The 23,542-nt window shown below is 50.1% G+C and overlaps 1 protein-coding gene across 2 annotated transcripts in view; it reads right to left on the bottom strand.

Moving 5' to 3' along the window:
- Window positions 1-828: 828 nt before the first annotated feature.
- DAPK2 (death associated protein kinase 2) overlaps window positions 829-23,542 on the bottom strand; it is a 53,906-nt gene continuing 31,192 nt past the window's right edge. Inside the window, exons 3-12 of one of the 2 annotated variants that reach the window (XM_048481711.1) lie at window positions 23,019-23,240; window positions 19,063-19,201; window positions 16,479-16,608; window positions 15,850-15,898; window positions 14,694-14,720; window positions 10,818-10,970; window positions 9,995-10,040; window positions 3,100-3,189; window positions 2,512-2,595; window positions 829-1,603 (exon numbers count right to left, since the gene is read on the bottom strand). In XM_048481711.1, the coding sequence (XP_048337668.1) occupies window positions 1,529-1,603; window positions 2,512-2,595; window positions 3,100-3,189; window positions 9,995-10,040; window positions 10,818-10,970; window positions 14,694-14,720; window positions 15,850-15,898; window positions 16,479-16,608; window positions 19,063-19,201; window positions 23,019-23,240 (1,015 nt within the window). In that variant the 3' untranslated portion in view covers window positions 829-1,528. Of the gene's footprint in view, window positions 1,604-2,511; window positions 2,596-3,099; window positions 3,190-6,608; window positions 7,404-9,994; window positions 10,041-10,817; window positions 10,971-14,693; window positions 14,721-15,849; window positions 15,899-16,478; window positions 16,609-19,062; window positions 19,202-23,018; window positions 23,241-23,542 lie in introns of those variants that run through there. The other variant, XM_048481710.1, reaches the window with a different exon arrangement.

Genomic DNA, 23,542 nt, shown 5'->3' with positions numbered 1-23,542 from the left:
TTATGCATGGGGTAGAAAATGTTGACAAGGAGGAGCAACCTCTTTTTTCTGCTCTTTCTCACACATTTAGAACCAGGGGCATTCCAAATGGCCAAGAAATGCAGGGGAAGGAAGAATTAGGACTAATAAAAGAAAACACTTCTTCATGCAACATGTGATTGGTGTTTGGAAGATGCTGCCACAGGAGGTGGTGATGGCCACTCACCTGGGAGGATATTAGCTAGCTTCAAAAGGGGCTGGGACAGATTTATGAAGTTGATTTATGGCTCCCAATCTTGATCCTCTTTGATCTGAGATTGCAAATGCCTTAACAGTCTAGGTGCTCGGGAGCAACAGCCGCAGAAGGCCCTTGCTTTCACATCCTGCCTGTGAGCTCCCAAAGGCACCTGGTGGGCCACTGTGAGTAGCAGAGAGCTGGACTAGGTGGACTCTGGTCTGATCCAGCTGGCTTGTTCTTATGTTCTTATGTTCTTATTTGAAACACAACAGCTTCACCAACAGGTTTTTGCTTGCTTTCAGGCTATCTCCACCACTTACAAATCAGGGATTTTGGTGCACCTTGTGATAGGGTCATGGGAATCTAGTTTTTCCAGCAATGGCAGGCGAAACATCAGGGAAAATGCTACTGGAACACGGCCATACAGCTCGGAAACCCCACAACGCTCCAACTCCTGAGACGACACACACCAGCAAGAGGACTAACCGGTGTTCACTTGCCTTGCTCAGTCAATAGACCTGATAAATGGAAAGGGAGGCACCCCAAGGTCCTGTTGTCCTTTTTTGTGCACACGACAACATCCCTGTTCCAAATTTAAGCCCCTTCTAAACCACGTTGTCATCTTTTAATGTTGTTTAAATACAAATGTAAAAGCTGAACAGTGTCCACAGGTGTAAAAACAGACAGTCATGTTGAGTAGGTAAAAAGGTAAATACATCATACAGAAAGATCGGGGGGAGGAGAGAATCACAGAGAAATATCTGAAGAAAGCATTTCCTGTCATTCTATAATACAATTAATGTGACAGAGCAGCCCATTTCCAAAGAGATACAGATCGTGTTGGTGAAAATCGCACTGTTCCTTTTCACCTGGCTGCAGCCATCCTCTTCATACCTGCCCAGGTAATGCCAGGCTGGGTTCTGCTATCACCCCACCAGGCACCCACCACCCACTCCACGAGGGCCAGAAGCAGAGAGCCACAGGGAACGCTGTTTCCGCAACTGCCAACGTGGACTCCAGACGGAAGGGAAGAGGAGGGACGGGGCAGAGGCAGCGGCTGCAATCAGCAATCCCTTTTCTGCCTGGGGATCTGAAAGGTCTCCGTCCGGAAGGCGCTCCTCCTTATGGAAAGTCTGGTGCAAGCGAGGAGGGAAAGTGCCACGGCTCTGCTGGTGTTTGGCCCCCGGACGTTGGCTTGGACTTCCAACCTGTGATGGCTTCTTTGACTTTATGTGGACGTTTTGGGCTCTCAGGCACCAGGTTGGGCAGTCCTGGCCGTGCTTAGCGGCCCTCACGGATCCCGCTCTGGCTTTATGAGATGCTGCTGCTTCTTCTCAAGCGGTGTCTGGTCGCCAGGTCTTCCTCGTGGTCACTTTCGCAATTGCGCTGAAACAGAGAGAGGAGGGTGAGGCTGGGAGTCTTAGTAGACCATAAACTAAATATGAGCCAGCAGTGTGATGCGGCGGCCAAGAAGGCCAATGCGATTCTGGGTTGTATCAATAGGAGTATAGTGTCAAGATCGAGGGATGTAATTGTACCTCTCTATTCTGCATTGGTTAGACCTCACCTGGAATATTGTGTACAGTTCTGGGCACCGCAGTTCAGGAGGGATATTGACTGGCTGGAGCGGGTCCAGAAGAGAGCGACCAAAATGGTAAAGGGTCTGGAGTCCATGCCCTACGAAGAGAGGCTTAGGGAGCTGGGGATGTTTAGTCTGGAGAAGCGAAGGTTAAGGGGTGGCATGATAACCATGTTATCATATTTGAAGGGATGTCATGTCGAAGAGGGAGCAAGCTTGTTTTCTGCTGCCTCAGAGACTAGGACACGGAATAATGGGATCAAGGTGAAGGAAAAGAGATTCCACCTAAACATTAGGAAGAACTTCCTGACCGTCAGGGCTGTTCGACAGTGGAATTCACTGCCTCAGAGAGTGATGGAGTCTCCTCCTTTGGAGGTTTTTAAACAAAGGCTGGATCAGCATATGTCGGGAGTGCTTTGATTGTGTGTTCCTGCATCGCAGGGGGTTGGACTGGATGGCCTTTGGGGGTATCTTCCAACTCTATGATTCTATGGGCAGAACTCTGCCTCCGTGCGCTCTCTTCCTCTGCCTCCTCAAGAGCAACTACATCAACAATGCAAAATTGCAATTAGTATCCAAAAGGCTATCACCACAACCACGTGGTGTATTTTAACAAAATAATCAGGTTATAATTGAAAGTTTACAGTAAACCATATGTTTTCATACACTTCAGTAATCTCCCAGGGCGCTGGGTGCCTCCCGCTTCAACACGTACCAAGCTCTCCTCTTGCACCAGGTGGGCCTTCCTCATCAACGAACGAGATAAATGGTTGCACAGAGTGACGATGCTTTGAGCGAGCTGGGGAGAAAGAGGGCCCCTGGTCACACACAGCCACTGTCAGGGGGATGCGATCTGGGTGATTAAGAGGCATTCCTAATTCTATGTAACCGATTGAAATAACAAACCACTGCTGCGGTGAGATATATGTAACCACTGCCGTCTGGGTATTCTTTCCTTGATCTTTACTTTATGGCTTCACACACTTTGTAGGAAACTAGGCTTCTCCTGACACCTCTGTCCCATGAGAAAAGAATTACATCCGTCTCTTACATCTTCAGTTACATCTCCAAGATGCCAGCCACAGATGCAGGCGAAACGGCTGGAGAAAATGCTACTGGAACATGGCCGCACAGCCCAGAAACCTTCAACACCCCAAAGTCAAGTTTGCACATTACATATTCCCCCCTCCACACCTTTAACCCTTACAGCCCCAGCAAAAGGCTTGCCCTCTCCCTGACCCACAGGCAACCAGCCCCGCACGTGGCCAGCATAGCCTTCGTTCTCATGCCCCACAGATAGTACCTTCCACCGCCTTCTGGCGTACTGCTTCCTGAAGTTTTCCAGGTTAATGACAGACTCCCGCCTCACCATGGCCTGGCGTTTATCTGTTGGCTGGAGGATGAGAGAAGACGAGTGAGCGCTTTCCATTCTGCGGGCCACGGTGCGAATCCAAAACGCTCGGCATGAATTGCAACCCCAAAGGCTGGGATGAATGAGCAAGAGAGGCCGCCGCAGCCACAGCTGGGTACACACCCCACACTGTGCGCGATGGGAAGCTGCTTGCATACACAGAAAGCATAGGAACCCTGCTGGATCAGAAAGCAAGGAGGGGTAACTCCGTCCTCTCTCTTTCTCTCCAGGTGGCCTATGGGGGCTCTTCTTCGCCCCACGGTCCCCACGCTTCCCTGGGAGGCTGACAGGGCCAGCGACCCTCTCCTTGTGCAGGCTCATCCAGGTATAGGGCCAGCATGACAGTGTAGTGCCACAGGCTGACAGCACCCAGCAGGACCAATGGAGGGGCAGAGAGGCTCTCTCAAGCAGGAGATGAGACACTCCATAGCTGTGGAGAGAGGCACCCTCTTAGTGCACCACTTGGGGGGAATAATGGCCCCGGAAGCAACCCTTCCGCCCTCCCTCTGCACTTCCGCCCTCCCTCTGCACTTCCGCCCTCGTTTGCACTTCCACCCTCTCTCTGCACTTCCGCCCTCCCTCTGCACTTCCGCCCTCCCTCTGCACTTCCGCCTTCCCTCTGCACTTCCGCCCTCCCTCTGCACTTCCGCCCTCGTTTGCACTTCCACCCTCCCTCTGCACTTCCGCCCTCCCTCTGCACTTCCGCCCTCCCTCTGCACTTCCGCCCTCCCTCTGCACTTCCGGCCCCCTTTTTACTTCCCATTCCTGGGAACGGTGGCCAGCTCCAAACCCCACCTCTTACGTTCAGCCCTGAGTCAAGCAAGGGGTTCCAAACGGGCCTCAATCTAGCAAGGGGTCGCTTCTATGGAAGGAACAAGAGAAATCGGAGAATTGGAAGGTACCTCAGAGGAGGTCTTGCAACATTTCTGGAACGGAGGGACCTCTGAAGTCTTGAGTGCAAATTCTGGCCCGGAACCACCACCACCCCTTCCTCTCATTCATTCAGAGCAGAGCGGGACACCACCACCCACCACCCACCCACCCCCAGCGTGCCTTGGGGCAGCAATGAGCTGAATAGCAGCATTTGTTTTGGTGCGGCACAACCTTCAGCCCCGCTTGTCGTTAACGGCTCGGCAGAATTTAGAGAGGCAAGACTGCAACGGGAAGAGCTGCAGCAAAACGGACAGATGGCACCATGAGCAATCTGGTGGTACTAAATAAATATTTATTGGCTGCAGATAAAAGGTGAAATCTGCCGTGCGTCTGGGCACACGATCAGCACCACGCTCCTTCGAACACAAGGGCAAAAATATGGCACCTGATTCTGAACAAATATTCTGTTTGTCGGCGTCCAAAACAATTCTCAGATTCCACAACACCAGGAGACTGCCAGCATTTCTCGCTCTTTTCCTCCGTCTTGAATTTGGGCAAGATTAGTGTCAGGTTTATCGACCTGGTTTTTATGCCGTCTCTGTCAAGACATCCAAATGAGCCCCTTTCATCGGAACTCTCTGGCTATTCGGAAGCACGGCCTCAAAGGCCTCTAGAGTTCCCACTGGTGGTTGCAGGACAGAGATCCAGTTAAAAGGCTGCCTCGGCCGTTCGACCCCACACTTCTCCCTGCAGCACGATTAAAAGTGCTGCTCCTTAGCGATCCATAATCCAAAAATCCATGCCTTGTTACTGCTGACTGTGGTAAAGGAAAGCCATCGCTCTGCCATAAAGCTTTTAAGCGCTCTTACTTATTTACCACCAAGTATTTAAAAGGAAATTCCAGGGAAACTGTACATTGATTCTGTCTTCCAAAAATAGAACAACAACAACAACACGTCACTGTTTGTAGCTCCGGTGATTAGAACTTTTTAGAACTTCTAGGACCTGTGAGGGTTGCAGAATTTTACTACTACTACTACTTCCAGTACCCTCTGCTATATTGCAGCAAACTTTTGTGAGGGTTGGCTTAGTTGTAATAGTTTAGGACAGCCATTCCCAACCAGGGTACTGTGGTACGCTGGGGTGCTGTGAGCATGTCCCAGGGGTACCGCGGCAACACTACCGCCCCCCCCCCTCATTTTGTGGTGTCTCCCACTGGCGCCAGCGAGGACATGGAGCTGGCCCATGGGGCAGGGGCTACCACAAGGTCAGCAGCCACCATCACCCCCAGTGCTTCCCTTCACCCTGGGAAGGGAAGGTGGGGGTGTGTGGCAAGCAGGGGCAATGGGAGGGGAAGGTGGAGGGTGGCGGCAGGGGTACAGTGAGATATGAAGAGTGAGGTCAAGGGTACCCTGACCTCGAAAAGGTTGGGAAACATGGTTTAGGATTTAGGTCTTAGGGTTTAATGTTGTTGTAGGTGTCAGGATGTTTGGCACCTGGTGTAATTAATGTATTGCTGTTTATTATTGTGTTGTACACCACCCTGAGCCCTCCGGGGGAGGGCGGTACATACATTAAATTTCAAATCAAATCAAAGTTATATTGGGTTTTTATGCCCTTAAATGTAAACACGGTGCTAACTAGAGAGGCTGGAATATTGCAACTGAAATGCATTTCATTTTCCATTTGTAATTCCGGTTTCACAGATGTCTAAGTACCGAACAACAGCTGGGCAATATTTGCCCTGTAAAGCAGCATCTATCGTCAAGAGCGGCAAAAGACCAATTTTGACAGGGATCATCAAATGTATTAGAAATCAATGAAGCCAGCAATAGGCTGTAGCACCCTGGGAGCGTATTCCCTGCTTCTGAATTCTGACAGCGGGGGCTGAAGCCCCACCCCATTTCATACCAGGGGGCACCCAAAGGGGACACAGCTCTAAGAACATAAGAACATAGAAAAAGCCTGCTGGATCAGACCAGAGTCCATCTAGTCCAGCTCTCTGCTACTCGCAGTGGCCCACCAGGTGCCTTTGGGAGCTCACATGCAGGAGGTGAAAGCAATGGCCTTCTGCTGCTGCTGCTGCTCCTGAGCACCTGGTCTGCTCAGGCCTTTGCAATCTCAGATCAAGGAGGATCAAGATTGGTAGCCATAGATTGACTTCTCCATCAATCTGTCCAAGCCCCTTATAAGAACATAAGAAAAGAGCCAGCTGGATCAGACCAGAGTCCATCTAGTCCAGCACTCTGCTACTCGCAGTGGCCCACCAGGTGCCTTTGGGAGCTCACATGCAGGATGTGAAAGCAATGGCCTTCTGCTGCTGCTGCTCCCGAGCACCTGGACTGCTAAGGCATTTGCAATCTTGAGATCAAGAAGGATCCAGATTGGTAGCCATAGATCGACTTCTCCTCCATCAATCTGTCCAAGCCCCTTTTAAAGCTACCCAGGTGAGTGGCCATCACCACCTCCTGTGGCGGCATATTCACAATGGTCCAATTAAATCAGGAGCACAGCAGCAGGACAATTACCTGCTGGTGCATTCACAGACATGCACCAACACTTTCGATTAGATGATCTGTGTTTATTGTCTGTTGGAAAGAAGGAAGCTCCCTCTCGAGCCCCTTCCGCATATGCAGAGCAAGGCACTTTCAGTCCACTAAGACTCCACCCCAGCAATCTCACTAGCTTGCTTTTGGGACCCCCACATTCAAAGCAGCCAGGAATTCCTCACAGCAAGACCTGCTCAACAGCTGCGTCAGAGATTCGCCGATGTCTCTGTCGCAGGCAGAGCTGAGGCTGCCCAGGCTGTGGGGCCCGTGGTCTAGCTGCAGAGTGCCAGTCCAGTCCTGAAGCCACCTGAGTTCCTCCGAGAGCTCCTTGCTGAGGGCCTCGAACTGGGACTGCAGATCCAGGTACTTCCCCGCGATGCTGGTCAGGCTGGCCCCGACGGCCTGGACGTCTTCCTGCAGGTGCTTCTTGAGGGACTCCACCTTCCGGTACTCGTACTTCAGCTGGGAAAGTTCGTGCCTGACGTGTTCGTGCTCCTCTTTGTACCAGGCTTCCTTCTCGTCGTAAATGGAGACCAGGGCGTCCAGGTCCTCCTGCAAGGAATCGTGGGACGCGGCCATAGCGCTGAAGCCCTGCTCCATCCCGGAGAGGTCTTCCACCACTCGGGAGAAGCGCTCGAAGTTGATGTACGTGTTGTTCGGGGGCATGCTGGAGTGGCACTTGAGAGTGTACTCCTTCAGCCGTTTGGTCTTCAGCCGCCGGTTCTCGGCGCATTTGCTTGGCGGCGTTTTGCTTTCTCCTCTGGACTGGTGAGTCTTCAGACAGAAGCAGGAGGCAGGTTATTGACTGGGGGGGGGCACGTGTCTCAAAAGGTACCACACTGGACACAGGCGTGCAGGAGATGGAGAGATGCTCGGGTCCCGATACATGCACAAACGAGGGGTGGAGACAACCACAGCATCCCCACACAGGGACAAACAAAACGCTGGCATTTGGGCTTTCCCATTCTCCAAAGGAAGGAAATAATCCAGAATGCATGCCGAAGCAGTTTGCATCTTTAACGTTAGAGGAAAATGTAAATGCCAGCATTCTGCTTGCGAGGACAAGAGCAGCATAACGTGCACTCCGTACATTTCATGTTGCAGTGAATGTCCAAACCTTGGTGACTTGCATGTTAATGCTGCCCATTCCAGTTGAAATCCCCATCGAAATCCAAAAATAAATGTTCTATGTATTGTCGAAGGCTTTCACGGCCGGAATCTCTGGGGTGCTGTGTGGTTTCCGGGCTGTATGGCCGTGTTCTAGCAGCATTCTCTCCTGACGTTTTGCCTGCATCTGTGGCTGGCATCTTCAGATCCTCTGAAGATCCTCTATCACAGCGGTGGCGAACCTATGGCACGGGTGCCAGAGGTGGCACTCAGAGCCCTTTCTGTGGGCACGTGTGCATAGAGTTCATCATGTGTGGGGGTGGAAAAATCACCACCATCCCCCCCACACACACCCCTAGGCGGGCCTGGGCATGATCCTTTACCTGGGAGTTAGCTTAGTTGCTGGCAATGGGGCTTGCTTCTGAGTAAACCCTCCTAGGGTCGTGATTCACCCATTCGAAGCGTTGCACGGTTGCTTCACCAAGCTTACTCCCAAGTAACATGCACCTCGGAGCCAACTGTTTTTTCTAAACTAAAACCTCAGTATTCAGGTTAAATTGCCGTGTTGGCACTTTGCGATAAATAAGTGGGTTTGGGGTTACAATTTAGGCACTCGGTGTCAAAAAGGTTCGCCATCACTGCTCTATCAGATCCTCTGAAGATGCATTCAGCCACAGATGCAGGCGAAACGTCAGGAGAGAATGCTGCTAGAACACGGCCATACAGCCCAGAAACCACACAGGGCCCCAATAAATGTTCTTCCCTCGCTTGTAGGAAGATACACACTGGGGAATGTTGACAGTTACCATTTGGGTGACTATCAGCATTATCCACTGTAACTTCCGAATTCTCAGTAATTTGGCCTGTCTGGGCACCAGCAATATTCATAGCAGAATGCTGAAATTGCCAGATTTTGGACACCACTGTAACATCTACACAGCAGACCAGCACAAACTCACACACACGAAACAGGACACAATCCACTTGGAAATTCTCTCTCTCAGAGATCCTTGAAATTAACAACAGCTTGTGCAAATGCAGGTGGAATGCTTTTTTTGGTTGCAGAGCAGGTGCCTTTGGGAGCTCACAGGCAGGATGTGAAAGCAATGGCCTTCTGCTGCTGCTGCTCCTGAGCACCTGGTCTGCTAAGGCATTTGCAATCTCAGATCAAGGAGGATCAAGATTGGTAGCCATAGATCGACTTCTCCTCCATCAATCTGTCCAAGCCCCTTATAAGAACATAAGAACATAAGAACAAGCCAGCTGGATCAGACCAGAGTCCATCTAGTCCAGCTCTCTGCTACTCGCAGTGGCCCACCAGGTGCCTTTGGGAGTCACTCAGAGAAACTCCCAAGTGGAGAATGCCCTTTCCACACAACTACAGTTGGTGCTTGGGTTGGGCGTATTGCTATCCCATCCGCTCCTGGCAATAGGGTCGCCCTGAGTTGGAAGCAACACAGCAACACTTCAAACACACACAGGCTCATTCCGCACATGCAGAATAATCCACTTTCAAACTGCTTTCAGTGCTCTTTGAAGCTGTGCGGAATAGCAAAATCCACTTGCAAACAGTTGTGAAAGTGTATTGTCGAAGGCTTTCACGGCCGGAATCACTTGGGTGCTGTGTGGTTTCCGGGCTGTATGGCCGTCTGTATGGCCTCTGAAGATGCCAGCCACAGATGCAGGCGAAACGTCAGGAGAGAATGCTGCTAGAACACGGCCATACAGCCCGGAAACCACACAGCACCCAAGTTGTGAAAGTGGTTTGAAAACGCATTATTTTGCGTGTTCGGAAGGGGCCACAGTTGGTGCCCATGCAAACCTGCCCTGAGCCCTTCGGGGGAGGGCGGTTTATAAATACAATAAATACAATAAATCAAATCAAATCAAATCAAACTGCAGGCAGACACGGCACACTGATAAGTTTTGTTTCAAGACAGAAGACTGTACACTGTGTCCAGCATCAAGTTCCCAAACTGTTATTTTCTTTCAGAGAAAAAAATAACTTTAAGAAGCAAACAATGTTTGTTTCCATTATCGTGTGTCTCACTTTCAGGGCTTTTAAAATCGTTTGGTGTAGCTGTAACTCCACTAGGAAGATTATAACAGCAGGAAAACAGAACAGACGGTTGCTCTCACATTGGTTGAAACCAGGTATCCAAAAGCAAATCGGAATGCCAAAATGCGAAATTCCTCTGTCTGAACTCAGCACAAAACCCCCCGTTCCCTCCCCATTCAAAATCTGTGCCTGGCCTTACCATTATCCAGGGATGCGTGAGTGCTTCTTGTATTGAGAGACGCTTCCTAGGAAAGGGAAACACAGTCGCGGCAAGTTAGAGGCCCGCCTTGAGGACAGACAACACTACTTAGGTCAGTGGTGGCGAACCTAGGGCATGGGTGCCAGAGGTGGCACTCAGAGCCCTCTCTGTGGGCATGCGCAAACAGAGTTCATCATGTGGGGGGGGGGGAATCGCCCCCCCACACACACACACATCTAGGCTGACTTGATTATTGGCGTTAAACCTAAGACCTAGTTTTGGGGAATCAGTGTAAGTAACCCTGTTAAGCGCTGTTAATCCTCACTGATTCTCATGCAAAGAACTAAAGCACGATCCTTTACATGGGAGTAAGCTCGGTTGCTGGCAATGGGGCTTGCTTCTGAGTAAACCCTCCTATGGTTGTGATTCACCGGTTCGAAGAGTTGCATGGTTGCTTCAAAGCAAAGCTAATGACTACCACCAAGCTTACTCCTGAGTCACGCACGCCTTGCAGCCAAACGTTTTTTCTAAACTAAAACCTCAGTATTCAGGTTAAATTGCCGTGTTGGCACTTGGCGATAAATAAGTGGGTTTTGGGTTGCAGTTTGGGCTGCACTCGGTCTCGAAAAGGTTCGCCATCACTGGCTTAGGTAGAAAGGAATCTCTTAGCTCTGTGGTTCTATGACTCGATGACGGATTCCCTTGCGCATCATTTGCAGAAAGCCCGGAGAGCGGGAACTTCCCTGACCCGGTCGCCACCCTGAAGTTGAAGGAACACCCGGCCGGACTCTGCACAAGGCACCTTCGCAACGGTCAGGCTCACCGCGTATCTTTCACCAGAAGCTTCCGTATAAAATCTTTGGCGAGGTCACTGGTGTGGCTGAAGAACTCCTCGTCGAAGTCGTAGTTCACAGCGGTGATGTTCGCCAGCGTCTCCTGCTTGGTCTCTCCAAGGAACGGCGATGCCCCACTCAGCCTAGGGTGGACCAAGGAAGAGATGGGTGTGGGGAGGGTCCCAGGGTGAAGGTGAAGGTGAAGAAGAAGAAGAGGAGGAGGAGGAGGAGTTTGGATTTATATCCCCCTTTCTCTCCTGCAGGAGACTCAAAGGGGCTTACAATCTCCTTGCCCTTCCCCCTCACAACAAACACCCTGTGAGGTAGGTGGGGCTGAGAAAGCTCTGAGAAGCTGTGACTAGCCCAAGGTCACCCAGCTGGCGTGTGTGGGAGTGCACAGGCTAATCTGAATTCCCCAGAGAAGCCTCCACAGCTCAGGCGGCAGCGCTGGGAATCGAACCCGGTTCCTCCAGATTAGATACACGAGCTCTTAACCTCCTACGCCACTGCCAGCCTTCCTCTGCCAGCCTTCCTCTTACGCCCTGAGCGAGAGACCTATACCCCAGGAGGCTCAAGAGCGGAAGGCAGGTTGCATGCAAAGCAACGCAAAAGGGCAACTGCAAAACAAACAGCTGGCGTAACAGCTGGCCAGTATTTCTGGACGGAGCCCCTGCAGATGTGCCAGCACGGGAAGACAGACAGATGACCACTGGCTGCCTTAGTAGATTTTTTGGCAGAACATGTGTTCAGATGTGCAAAATCTAAATGACAGCTGGACCCTCCTTCTAGCAGGAGCCGTGTGCATAATTAGGACTGAGTGCACAACATGTACCGTGAGCAAAACCTGATAAGGTGAGGGCACCTGATCGGTACCACATTTGTATATAGATAGCACAGACAACAGAGTGATGTGTGCCTGCAAACACCTGTGGTCTGGCGAAGCACTTTGTCAGTAGGCAGCAATCAATAGAACTGCACTGGTGACTGTGTGTCTGTCGGTTCTTGTCTACATGGCGTCCTGCAAGGTGGTCTACTCCGAGTAAATCCGCTGCTTCAACATTTTTATCCTGTCCTTTCTCTACGGAGCGCATGGCGGCCTTCGGCGTTTCCCGTTTTGTATCCTCACAACAGTTCAGCAGGGTGGATTCAGCTGAGAGCGCGTACGGCTGGCCCGAGGCCACCCAGCCAAATTCCGTGGCGGTGTGGGCATTGGAACCTGCATCTCCTGGATCCTAGCCTGACCCTCCCCAGCACGACCCCTTGCGCGAGCCACACCGAAATGAGCTACCGCTGATTTCCAGGGGGAACAAGCAGGAGAGCCTCACGGGCAGAGGTGGGATCCAGCAGGTTCTCACCAGTTCCCGAGAGTGGGGTACTAATTATTTGTGTGTGCCGAGAGGGGGTTACTAATTGGGTCCGCTTTTCCGTTAGAAATTCCATTAGGTCCAAAAATCATGAAGTCCTGTTGTTTCCTATGTGGCTGGTTAGCGAAGGTAGAAAACGGGATAATTCTCCCCGTTGGGCTGTTTTAAAAACATGTTTTAGAAATATGGTGAAGTTCCTTGTTTCAGGAAAGTCTCCTTCTTTTGATTTCTAGAAACAAAATTAAGTATTTGAAAGTATTAAGTATTTGACAGGCAGTCAATTAGAGGAGAAGTAGTTGTTTCTGTTGGCAGTAGACGATAGGACTTGCTAGAATGAGTTTAAATCATGGACAGAAAGATACCAGCTGGAAATTAGGAACTTTTTTTTACAGTAAGAGTTTTTTACAGTAACAGAGAAATTATTAATGCCCCGCCCCAGGAATGCCTGGCCACGCCCCCGTCGTGCCCCACCCAGCCCCATTGGCACTACGCCACTGTTTGAATCCCACCACCTGGGAACCTGTTACTAAAATTTTTGGATCCCACCACTGCTCACGGGGCCCCATTTCCTTTGGTTCCAGGCACCAGCACGACTTGGGCTGGTCTGGTCTGCAGCCCACCAAAGTCAGGAGGATGGAATTTTCATCATCATTCATCGTTTAGCCTTTATTTGGCATAAACAGTATAAAATCACATCTAAATCGCATCAAAATACAAGCTTGCAACATATAACAAATGAAGTTGATTCACGCATACTGTTGCTTATGGGATATTTCCAGCAGAAAGTTCGCAGCCATTTTACAGAATGTAAACATCAGAATTATTTAATAAGAACAATAGTCTGCTTAGTTCATCCAGCAACCTAGAGTGTTTGACTCTAATACTTGCCGATTTAGGATAACGGAATAATGGGTGAGTTAATGTTTCTAATTGATTTGCACCACATGAACACACCCTTTTGCACATTTCCAGATTGTTATATCTACCTTGTAGTATGGCAGAAGGGAAAACATTGAAGCGAGCGAGTGAAAAAGCTCTTCTCTGATCTGGATTGGTCAGATGATACAGATAGGAGGCCATTCTGTTACGTTGCAAGGGGATTGATAGATGTAAAGGTGAACAAGTTTTCCTCGCTGCCAGAGTTAAATAGTTCCATTCTCTCACCAACAATTTTTTTTTTGGATTTATATCCCCCCTTTCTCTCCTGCAGGAGACTCAAAGGGGCTGACAATCTCCTTGCCCTTCCCCCCTCACAACAAACACCCTGCGAGGTGGGTGGGGCTGAGAGAGCTCCGAGAAGCTGTGACTAGCCCAAGGTCACCCAGCTGGCGTGCGTGGGAGTGCACAGGCTAATCTGAATTCCCCAGATAAGCCTCCACAGCTCAGGCGGCAGAGCGGGGAATCAAACCCGGTTCCTCCAGATTAGATACACGAGCTCTTAACCTCCTACGCCACTGCTGCTCCTTATTTTTGTTTTAATAATTTATACAATTTTTGTTTTAATAATTTATACGATTCTGAATAAGTTAAAGGTAGAAAGGAGTCGAGGGGAGGATGGAATTTTAAGCAGCTTCAATGTTCGGGAGGCTCTGAGACAAGGTGGCTTTTCTGATAGCTCAGCGGGTCGCCTTGGTTACGCTGAAACTCTGCAGGCCTGGCGGTTGAAAAAAAAAGGACCTCCGGCGGTCTTTATTTAGCCAGAGGATAACTGAGCCAGCCACCTCTCCCTCCTGAATGTCCTTCGCTTACCTGCTGCACAGCCTGGTTTAAAAGCCTGTCCTTGGAGCGTTCTTCTTCGCAAGAATGCAGAGCTGGGAAGTTCACATTCAAAGAGCTGCTGCTGTTTCCGCCACGGACAATGACCAGCTCCCCTCCTGTGGCACCTGCGTGGCCTTCTCTTGCCCAAAGACATCCCTGCAGGGAGCCAGCAGACTGGAAGACCCCAACCTCAAGGTGAGCAGCAGTGGCGTAGGAGGTTAAGAGCTCATGTATCTAATCTGGAGGAACCGGGTTTGATTCCCAGCTCTGCCGCCTGAGCTGTGGAGGCTGATCTGGGGAATTCAGATTGGCCTGTGCACTCCCACACACGGCAGCTGGGTGACCTTGGGCTAGTCACAGCTTCTCGGAGCTCTCTCAGCCCCACCTACCTCACAGGGTGTTTGTTGTGAGGGGGGGAAGGGCAAGGAGATTGTCAGCCCCTTTGAGTCTCCTACATGAGAGAAAGAGGGGGATATAAATCCAAACTCTTCCTTTGGAGGAAGGACGTTTGAAGAACCACCTCCTTCCGTATGTCCCTGTGTGCCAACTACAGCCACCTGGCACCCATCTGCTGGCTGTCCCACTATGAGCCTCCTTCCTGCTCCACACTTGACTCATGCCCATCCCTGTAACTCTGCAGGAAGTCCGTTCTCTCGGAGGGCTCCCTTTCCCCGAGGAACTGATGGAAACGTGCTATTGATTACAATTGTTCCCTTGATAGGACCAGACCAGCAAAGTACTTACAGTATGTACGTGATAACTCCTATGCTCCTGAAAGGAAAAAGAAAAACAAGGCCCAAAGATTAAAGCAACAACAGGGAAGACGGAATCTATCTGCATGCACACAAAAAGGGAGTATTTCATGTCAAGCCTGGCCTGTCTCAAACACAATAAAACGTCGATGTTTCCTTGTTAAGCTGCATGGCTGACTAAAACAGGAGTCTTTGAAACAGTGCATGTGCCAAAGGCAACCTGTGACCTTCGTGGCAATAGTTCGAACCCAGGTTTTCTGATCTTCTATCCGAATTCTAACCATTGGCACAAGAAACTTAGCTCCCTTTGGTTTAAAGCAAGAGACAACCTTGTACGTTTGAGATAAGTGCAATCCAAAGGAGCACTATTCAAAACCCTAAAGTCCATTCAGTGGGGCTTACTCTGAGGCAAGTGTTTTTAGGATAGCACTGTAAGGTTAGCTAGTGGCGCAGTGAACACAGCCAAGAAGCCATGCGCTCATCTTGTTTCTCTAGTAATGAGAAAGCTTTGCACTCTGGCATTTTCTCTTCCTACTTCCTAGTGCTGTGGTGGCGAACCAGAGGTGGCACTCAAAGCCCTTTCTGTGGGCACACATGCACACAGTTCATTATGTGGGGGTGGGGTGGAAAATCACCCCCCCACACACACACATACATCTAGGCTAACCTGGGCACGATCCTTTACCTGGGAGTAAGCTCGGTTGCTGGCAATGGAGCTTGCTTCTGAGTAAACCCTCCTAGGGTCGTGATTCACCCATTAGAAGCATTGCACGGTTGCTTCACCAAGCTTACTCCAGAGTAACACGCGCCTCGGAGCCAACCGTTTTTTCTAAACTAAAACCTCAGTATTCAGGTTAAATTGCCGTGTTGGCACTTTGCAATAAATAAGTGGGTTTTGGGTTGCAGTTTGGGCACTCGGTCTCAAAAAGGTTCGCCATCACTGTCCTAGTGAGTTCTGTATGAAAGTTACATTCAACCCAAAGAATCAATATGACAACTTTTAAAATGAATATCTACAGGTGGGTGACCACAGCTAAAAGTGTAAAACAGGCATTTATCCTTGGTATCTAAGGCGTCCTGTATAATAAAATCTGGAGGGTGGAATTATTATTATTTGAAGGGTGGGCAGCGGGAAAAGTGAGACTCACCACATGTCTGCTGGCAGCCCGAGAGCTTCGTAATTAATGATTTCCGGCGCTGAAAGAAGTAGTGGTTTTTGAAGATGTCAGCAACAGAGAACGCACAATGAACCGGAGCATGATATTTATAGCATCTGAAGGCCAGTAAGTACCCAGGGGACCATCCAATCTAGCCCTTTCCATATCCAGAACCCTGCCTCCCCTACACTTTCCCAGGGGCCTGCTGGGTGTACCAAAGAACCAAGGTTCAGTCGCTAGCGGGGAAAAGGATCTGGGCCAACGGAGCTAGGAAACAGCCCTGCTTTCCTGAGGTCTGGGCAGCCAGAACGGGTCAGAAGGGACAAGGCTGAGCTGGCAGGATGAAATTCCTGTGGCCCCGTTCACATGAAACGCACCTCAGGTTCTAGGTTCATCCTTCGCTGCCTTGCCGGTCCTCGCTTTTGTGACCATCCACACGATGACTATTCTTCCATCCTCTCCTACCCAGAAGATTCCTGAGCTGGCAACAGCTGAGCCAGCAGAGACCGACCGTCTTCATTTGAGGCGTAATCTCTGGGTCTCGGAACTGGGCTCGGCCCCAAAGCCAGCCACCAACAGATAAGCGTTCACCACCGCTGGACCAAAAAAAAAAGGCTTACCGACAAATTCCGGCGTCCCGAAAATGTTTTTGAATTCGACTCCATCTTCTATTTCATGGGCCAGACCAAAGTCGATCAGTTTTATGTGCGGGATCGGGATGTTTTTATCTAGCAGCATAATGTTCTCGGGCTGGAAGAACGGAAAACAGGAAGAGGAAGAGGAAGAAGAAGAAGAGGAAGAAGAGGAAGAAGAAGAAGAAGAAGAGGAGGAAGAAGAAGAAGAAGAAGAAGAAGAAGAAGAAGAAGAAGAAGAAGAAGAAGAAGAAGAAGAAGAAGAAGAAGAAGAAGAAGAAGAAGAAGAAGAAGAAGAAGAAGAAGAAGAAGAAGAAGAAGAAGAAGAAGAAGAAGAAGAAACAATGTAAAATTGCGTGTGGTGGAATACGTCCTCCCGTTTGGCAGCATAAACACCGGGGCAGGGGGAAGGCCTCAGAGAGAGGTCCCCCTCCAGAGTGAGTTCTAGCAGGTGCCAAGTGAAGTCCAGCACACCAAAGTTCAAGCAGAGGCCCACAAAGAAATGACCTGCAGCTGTCTTGGAGAGTTCAGACAATGGCGTCTCTCTCTCTCTCTCTTCAGTCCCAGCCAGAAGGGGCCGGCATCTGGTACAAAAAAGCTGCTGTGAAATCCTGGCCGAGATTCCAAGAAGAAATCGATCGAATCAATTTTTCCAGAACTGAGAAGGCGCAAGAACGGTTCCTACAGTGGACGCTGACACGACGTCCACTTCAGCCATCTCCAAGACCATCCTTGGATCACAGGAACAGAAGTCAACTTCCAGCATCATCCCCACACTATTTTAGAAACAATTAGCACATTCATGAGATCTAGTCTGATAATGGGCTGGGTCCCGAGGATCCGTTTTGCCATCACAAAAAAAGTTAAATCTGGTGGTTCCCTAAAAACTAACGAGGTTTTATTGCAGGAGGAACGTCCAACGTCTAACCCAAAGTCTCAGGCATCACCAAACATCTGATCCTTAGAACCATAGAGTTGGAAGAGACCCCCAAGGGCCATCAAGTCCAACCCCCTGCCAGGCAGGAACACACCGTCAAAGCACCCCTGCCAGATGGCCATCCAGCCTCTCTTTCAAAACCTCCAAAGAAGGAGACTCCACCACACTCCGAGGCAGTGCATTCCACTGTCAAACAGCCCTGACTGTCAGGAAGTTCTTCCTGATGTTTAGGTGGAATCCCTTTTAACTGGAGATGGCGAGGATTGAACCCGGGACTCGCAAAGCAGATACTTCCCCATGGCATGGTATGAGAGGGCAGTATCAGCTGGGGAAGGTTGTGGCTGGAGGAGTCTTTAAGGAGCCACCAAATTCCTGTTGGTCCGCTTTGTCATCAGGGCTGTTTCCCCAGACTTCCCTCAAATATTTCACAACCAGGAATGTAAAAAGTGCTCCCTGGGGGAGCTGGTCACCATCTACATTGGCTGCTCTTGTTTTGTTTTGGGAGGAGGTTTGGTCACCCACGAGACATCTGTCCACAAACAGGAAAGAGGTCCCTTCCAGCTGCACGGCCGTCACCGCGCAGCAAACTCGAGGGAGGGCCTGTGGACCAGCAGCCAAGTATCTGCTTGGAATGTGAAAGGTCACCAGTTCAAACTCCAACGTCTCCAGGTTCAAGAATCTGGAAGCGGGTGAGGTGAAAGACCTTTCTCCACCTGAGACCCCGTCCAGGTGGACAAAACTGAGCTTCTTGGGCTGAGAGCCTGATTCGGTATAAAGCAGCTACATGAGTTCATGTGGTTCAGGTTTCAGGATTAGACACACACACCCTCCCCACCTGTCCACGAGACATTTTCTATATCAGGGCTCTCCAGATGTTCATGGACTACAATTCCCATGGCCAATTGGCCATGCTGGCAGAGGCTGATGGGAATTGTAGTCCATGAACATCTAGAGAGCCACAAGTTGCAGAAGGATATGGAATGCAACATCAAGTACTCGAGCCTCAGCAAAGAGCTTAGCGATGAAGGCTGCAACCCACAAACGATTTAAGCCACTGGAGCTGAGCCACTTTAAACCCCAGGCTCAGTAAGTTATTCATCTGCGGCAACCCCAGTTCCTCTCGCTGCCAGTACTGGGAAGGCCAAGAGCAACTTCCCACATCCACAAAATATAAACAAGAGCAACTTCCCACATCCACAAAACATAATCAAGAGCCACTGGAAGCGGAACCCCAATTTCTCTGCTAAAATCACCTAGATTATCCAGAAGCACCTTAGAGACCAACAAGGGAGTTTTGACCCTTGAAAGCTCATACCCAAAAAGTCTAAGGTGCTGCTGGACTTAGATCTAGTCGTTCCACTGCAGGGCAACACGGCCACCTTCTAAAACCTCCAAACTAAGACTTTCTTAGGACTCGGTCGGGCGTTGACCCAGTTCAAGCAGGCGGGTGAGGCCAGTGTGTAGTTTAGTCATTTTGATAAACAGACCAAAGTTTCGTTAAATTTAAAAGCTGTGCTTCGTTTTTGTTTCAAGAAGATATTCTCAGCTGTACAAAATTGAAAGCTAGCCAGCAAAGAACCATCCTGCCAAGACCCCATAAAGGCCGGGCGAATGGCTGCTCAGTCCCCCCTTTACCTTTAAATCGAAGTGGGCAATTTTCTTGGTGTGCAGGTAGCTGACGCCATCCAGAATCTGCTTGATGAACTGCGTTGCTTCCTCCTCACTCAAAGACTCTTTCTGGGCCAGGAAATCGAAAAGTTCTCCTCCAGACACCCTATAAGAACAAGAAGGACAGTAGAAGAGGAGTTTGGATTTATACCAGAGGTGGGATCCAGCAGGTTCTCACCAGTTCCCGAGAGTGGGTTACTAATTATTTGCGTGTGCCGAGAGGGGGTTACTAATTGGGTCCGCTTTTCCGTTAGAAATTCCATTAGGTCCAAAAATCATAGAGTCCTGTTGTTTCCTATGTGGCTGGTTAGCGAAGGTAGAAAACGGGATCATTCTCCCCATTGGGCTGTTTTAAAAACATGTTTTAGAAATATGCAAAAGTTCCTTGTTTCAGGAAAGTCTCCTTCTTTTGATTTCTAGAAACAAAATTAAGCATTTGAAAGTATTAAGTATTTGACAGGCAGTCAATTAGAGGAGAAGTAGTTGTTTCTGTTGGCAGTAGACGATAGGACTTGCTATAATGAGTTTAAATTATGGACAGAAAGATACCAGCTGGAAATTAGGAACTTGGTTTTTTATAGTAAGAATTTTTTACAGTAACAGAGAAATTATTAATGCCCCGCCCCCGGAATGCCCGGCCACGCCCCCGTCGTGCCCCGCCCAGCCCCATTGGCGCTACGCCACTGTTTGAATCCCACCACCATGGGAACCTGTTACTAAAATTTTTGGATCCCACCACTGATCTATACCCCGCCTTTCTCTCCTGTAAGGAGTCTCAAAGCTGTTTACAAGCTCCTTTTCCTTGTGAGGTAGGTGGGGCTGAGAGAGTTCCGAGAGGACTGTGACTAGCCCATGGTCACCCAGCAGATGCTGCCTCCGGGCCTTGGTTTGCTGTCTCTGAAGATGGAGGGTCCTTTCAGTCACCACGGCTAGTAGCCACGGATAGATCTCTCTTCCAAGGGCATTTTGCAGACCAGAGTAGCAGCAGCCCACTCCACACTCAAACATGAGGGGCCATTTATGTGGGCTTCTTGCACAAATTCCATTCAGCTTAATCAGGCTTGCTGAAGGAGACAAGTAATCGAGCCCCAAGGACACTCCCGTGCAAGGGTCAGTTCAGGTTCCCAAAAATCTTGGTCCAGCCTCCACAGCTAGTGAGACTAAAGCAGGCAACCCTCTGAGACTCCGTTCAAAATTGCACCCATTTCTGAGGAGGAGGAGGAGGAGAAGGAGAAGGAGGAGGAGAAGGAGAAGGAGAAGGAGAAGGAGAAGAAGGGGAAGAAGAAGAAGAAGGAGGAGGAGAAGAAGAGGAAGAAGAAGAAGAAGAAGAAGAAGAAGAAGAAGAAGAAGAAGAAGAAGAAGAAGAAGAAGAAGAAGAAGAAGAAGAAGAGGAGGAGGAGGAGGAGGAGGAGTTTGGATTCATATCCCCCCTTTCTCTCCTCTAAGGAGACTCAAAGGGGCTTACAGTCTCCTTGCTCTTCCCCCCTCACAACAAACACCTTGTGAGGTGGGTGGGGCTGAGAGAGCCCCGAGAAGCTGTGACTAGCCCCAGGTCACCCAGCTGGCGTGTGTGGGAGTGCCCAGGCTAATCTGAATTCCCCAGATCAGCCTCCACAGCTCAGGCGGCAGAGCTGGGAATCAAACCCGGTTCCTCCAGATCAGAGTGCACCTGCTCTTAACCTCCTACGCCACTGCTGCACAGGTATCATTTTGCGGTCCTTGGCCTCTGCTCAACTTTGGGCCCCCAGGTCACTTAAGCCAGAGGTCCACTGACTGACCACCCTACGCAGACCAATTGATTGCTGGCAATAATCCCCAGGAGAGCTCTGCATTTATCACAGGGCCCCACCAGAGAGCTCATCTTGAAAAATCCCCTTCCCACCCTCTGGCTCATTCCGCACACGCAAAATAATGCACTTTCAAGCTGCTTTCACAACTGTTTTTGCCAATCCGCACAGCTTCAAAGAGCCCCGAAAGCAGCTTGAAAGTGCATTATTCTGCGTGTGCGGAATGAGCCTCAGCCACAGATTCCACGAAGAAGCTTGAACGGGTGGAAGATTCCTCTCCCTCTTGGGGACTGGGAATGCAAACCCCAGGCAATTGGGAAGAGGCACCAGCTGCCTCTCTTCAAGATCAACGTACTCCCGCTGCCAAGGAAAAATTCATTTTTGGAAAGAAAACATTCCATTTTTTCTGAGAAGGGAACATTTAAAAAGCTGATCGAAATCAGCAGATTGACGGTTTTACTACAACGATGCAATGTCTTAACATTTTAGGGATTTTTGAAAAGATTCGATAAGAGATTTATTTCAAGGCTCTGTTTACGCTTTGTGTGTTTTGTGTTTTTCCATAATCTTCAGCTGAGAGAAACAAATCCTGGAAAAATTCCCTTTAGCCCCAGCGATCCGGCAAGCTGGAAGGCAACGGTAAACAAGGAAACCTTTTCACTGCCAGGGTAGGGCATGGGAAAGCACAACCCCAGCGTCGCACACAACTTTGCAATTGCTGTTTGCAAACATTTCAAAAGCGGCCGTGTCACGACACCTGGTATCCATCCACAATCATCACGTCGCACCCTGAGTCTTCCACAGGGGGGTGCTCTGTTCACACAAGAACAGTCTGCAGGGGAAGACCTGTTGTGTCTACGTCCGAAGAGTCTTCCTGACCCATCCAGGACAAAATACATCCATTAAAGCACAGGTGTCAAACTCGCAGTCCTCCAGATGTTATGGACTACAGTTCCCATCATCCCCTGCCAGCATGATGCTGGCAGGGGATGGTGGGAACAGTAGTCCATAACATCTGGAGGGACGCAAGTTTATATTTATCGAGCATAGGTGTCAAACTCGCGCCCCTCCAGATGTTCACAATACTAGAACCAGGGGGCATTCATTGAAAATGCTGGGGGGAAGAATTAGGACTAATCAAAGGAAACACTTCTTCACGCAACGTGTGATTGGTGTTTGGAATATGCTGCCACAGGAGGTGGTGATGGACACTTACCTGGATAGCTTCAAAAGGGGCTTGGACAGATTTATGGAGAAGTCAATGTACGGCTTCCAACCTTGATCCTCCTTGATCTGAGATTGCAAATGCCTTAACAGTCCAGGTGATTGGGAGCAACAGCCGCAGAAGGCCATTGCGTTCACATCCTACATGTGAGCTCCCAAAGGCACCTGGTGGGCCACTGCGAGTAGCAGAGAGCTGGACTAGATGGACTTTGGTCTGATCCAGCTGGCTTGTTCTTATGTTCTTATGTTCTTATGTTATGGACTACAGTTCCCATCATCCCCTGCCAGCATCATGCTGGCGGGGTGATGGGAACTGTAGTCCATAACATCTGGAGGGGTGCAAGTTTGACACCTATGCATGATTAAAGAGTCCAGTCCAGATAAATGGCAGAGAAGACCGGGCATTCTTCAGAGTTTGCTTGCCAGATTCACAGCCACTCATCCAACCCCCTGGGCACTGTACCCTGGCCACAAGCTCCAGAGCAGACCCACATTAAAAACAAACCAGCATCTTGGGGCACCCTCTTTTTATTCAGCCATCAGCCTTTGGGTCCTGGAGGCCCCAAAGATGCATCCCACAGAGCAGACTCAGAGGCCCCTTCCGCACACGCAAAATAATGCGTTTTCAACCCACTTTCACAACTGTTTGCAAGTGGATTTTGCCATTCTGCACAGCTTCAAAGCGCACTGAAAGCAGTTTGAAAGTGCACTATTCTGCGTGTGCGGAATGAGCCAGAGCGACAAACGCTGCGAGGTGGAGAGGCTGCAGCTCAGCGGTGGAGAATCTGCTTAGCGTGCAGGAGACCCCAGAACGTTCCACGTGCAGAGCGGAAGCCGTGCCACTGAGCCATGGAGAACCCCCCGAGGCCAGCGGCTCAAACGGGTCCGATGAGCCCAGAACCGGGTACTCACAGCTCCAGGACGAGGACCACGTCCGTCCTGTTCTCGTAGACGTCGTGCAGCTCGATGATGTTGGTGTGGAGGACCTGCTGTAGGATCTTGACCTCCCGCTCGATCTCCTCGCGCCTCACCCCGCGGCGGCTGCCCCGGCTCTGGCGCTTCTTGATGAACTTGGCAGCGTACTCCGCCCCCGTGCTCTTCTCCCGGCACTTCTTCACGATCGCAAACTGGCCGCTGGGAAAGGGGGAAGGAGTCGGCTCGGGATGAGGGCAGGCCGAACCGTCATCCCTCCAGCAAGACATCTGCCCCCCGAATCACCGCGAATGGGGCCCCCCGAATCACCGCGAACGAGGCTGCCCCCGAATCACCGCGAACGAGGCTCTCAAGCTCAGCTACCAGCACAAGGAAAGCTCCTCAAAGGGCTTGCTTCTTAAAGACGTGCAGAATAACCACCACCCAAATGGCACAGAAAACCAAGGAAGCTGCAGATCCATCCGTGCAGAAACAGCTACTGCATCCCTTCGTCCCCCAGACTC

Source organism: Sphaerodactylus townsendi, linkage group LG17, assembly GCF_021028975.2.
Source record: "Sphaerodactylus townsendi isolate TG3544 linkage group LG17, MPM_Stown_v2.3, whole genome shotgun sequence".
NCBI classification, from domain to species: domain Eukaryota; kingdom Metazoa; phylum Chordata; class Lepidosauria; order Squamata; family Sphaerodactylidae; genus Sphaerodactylus; species Sphaerodactylus townsendi.
Note: the sequence above shows the minus strand (reverse complement) of the source record. Positions and strands in the feature narration are given on the sequence as shown.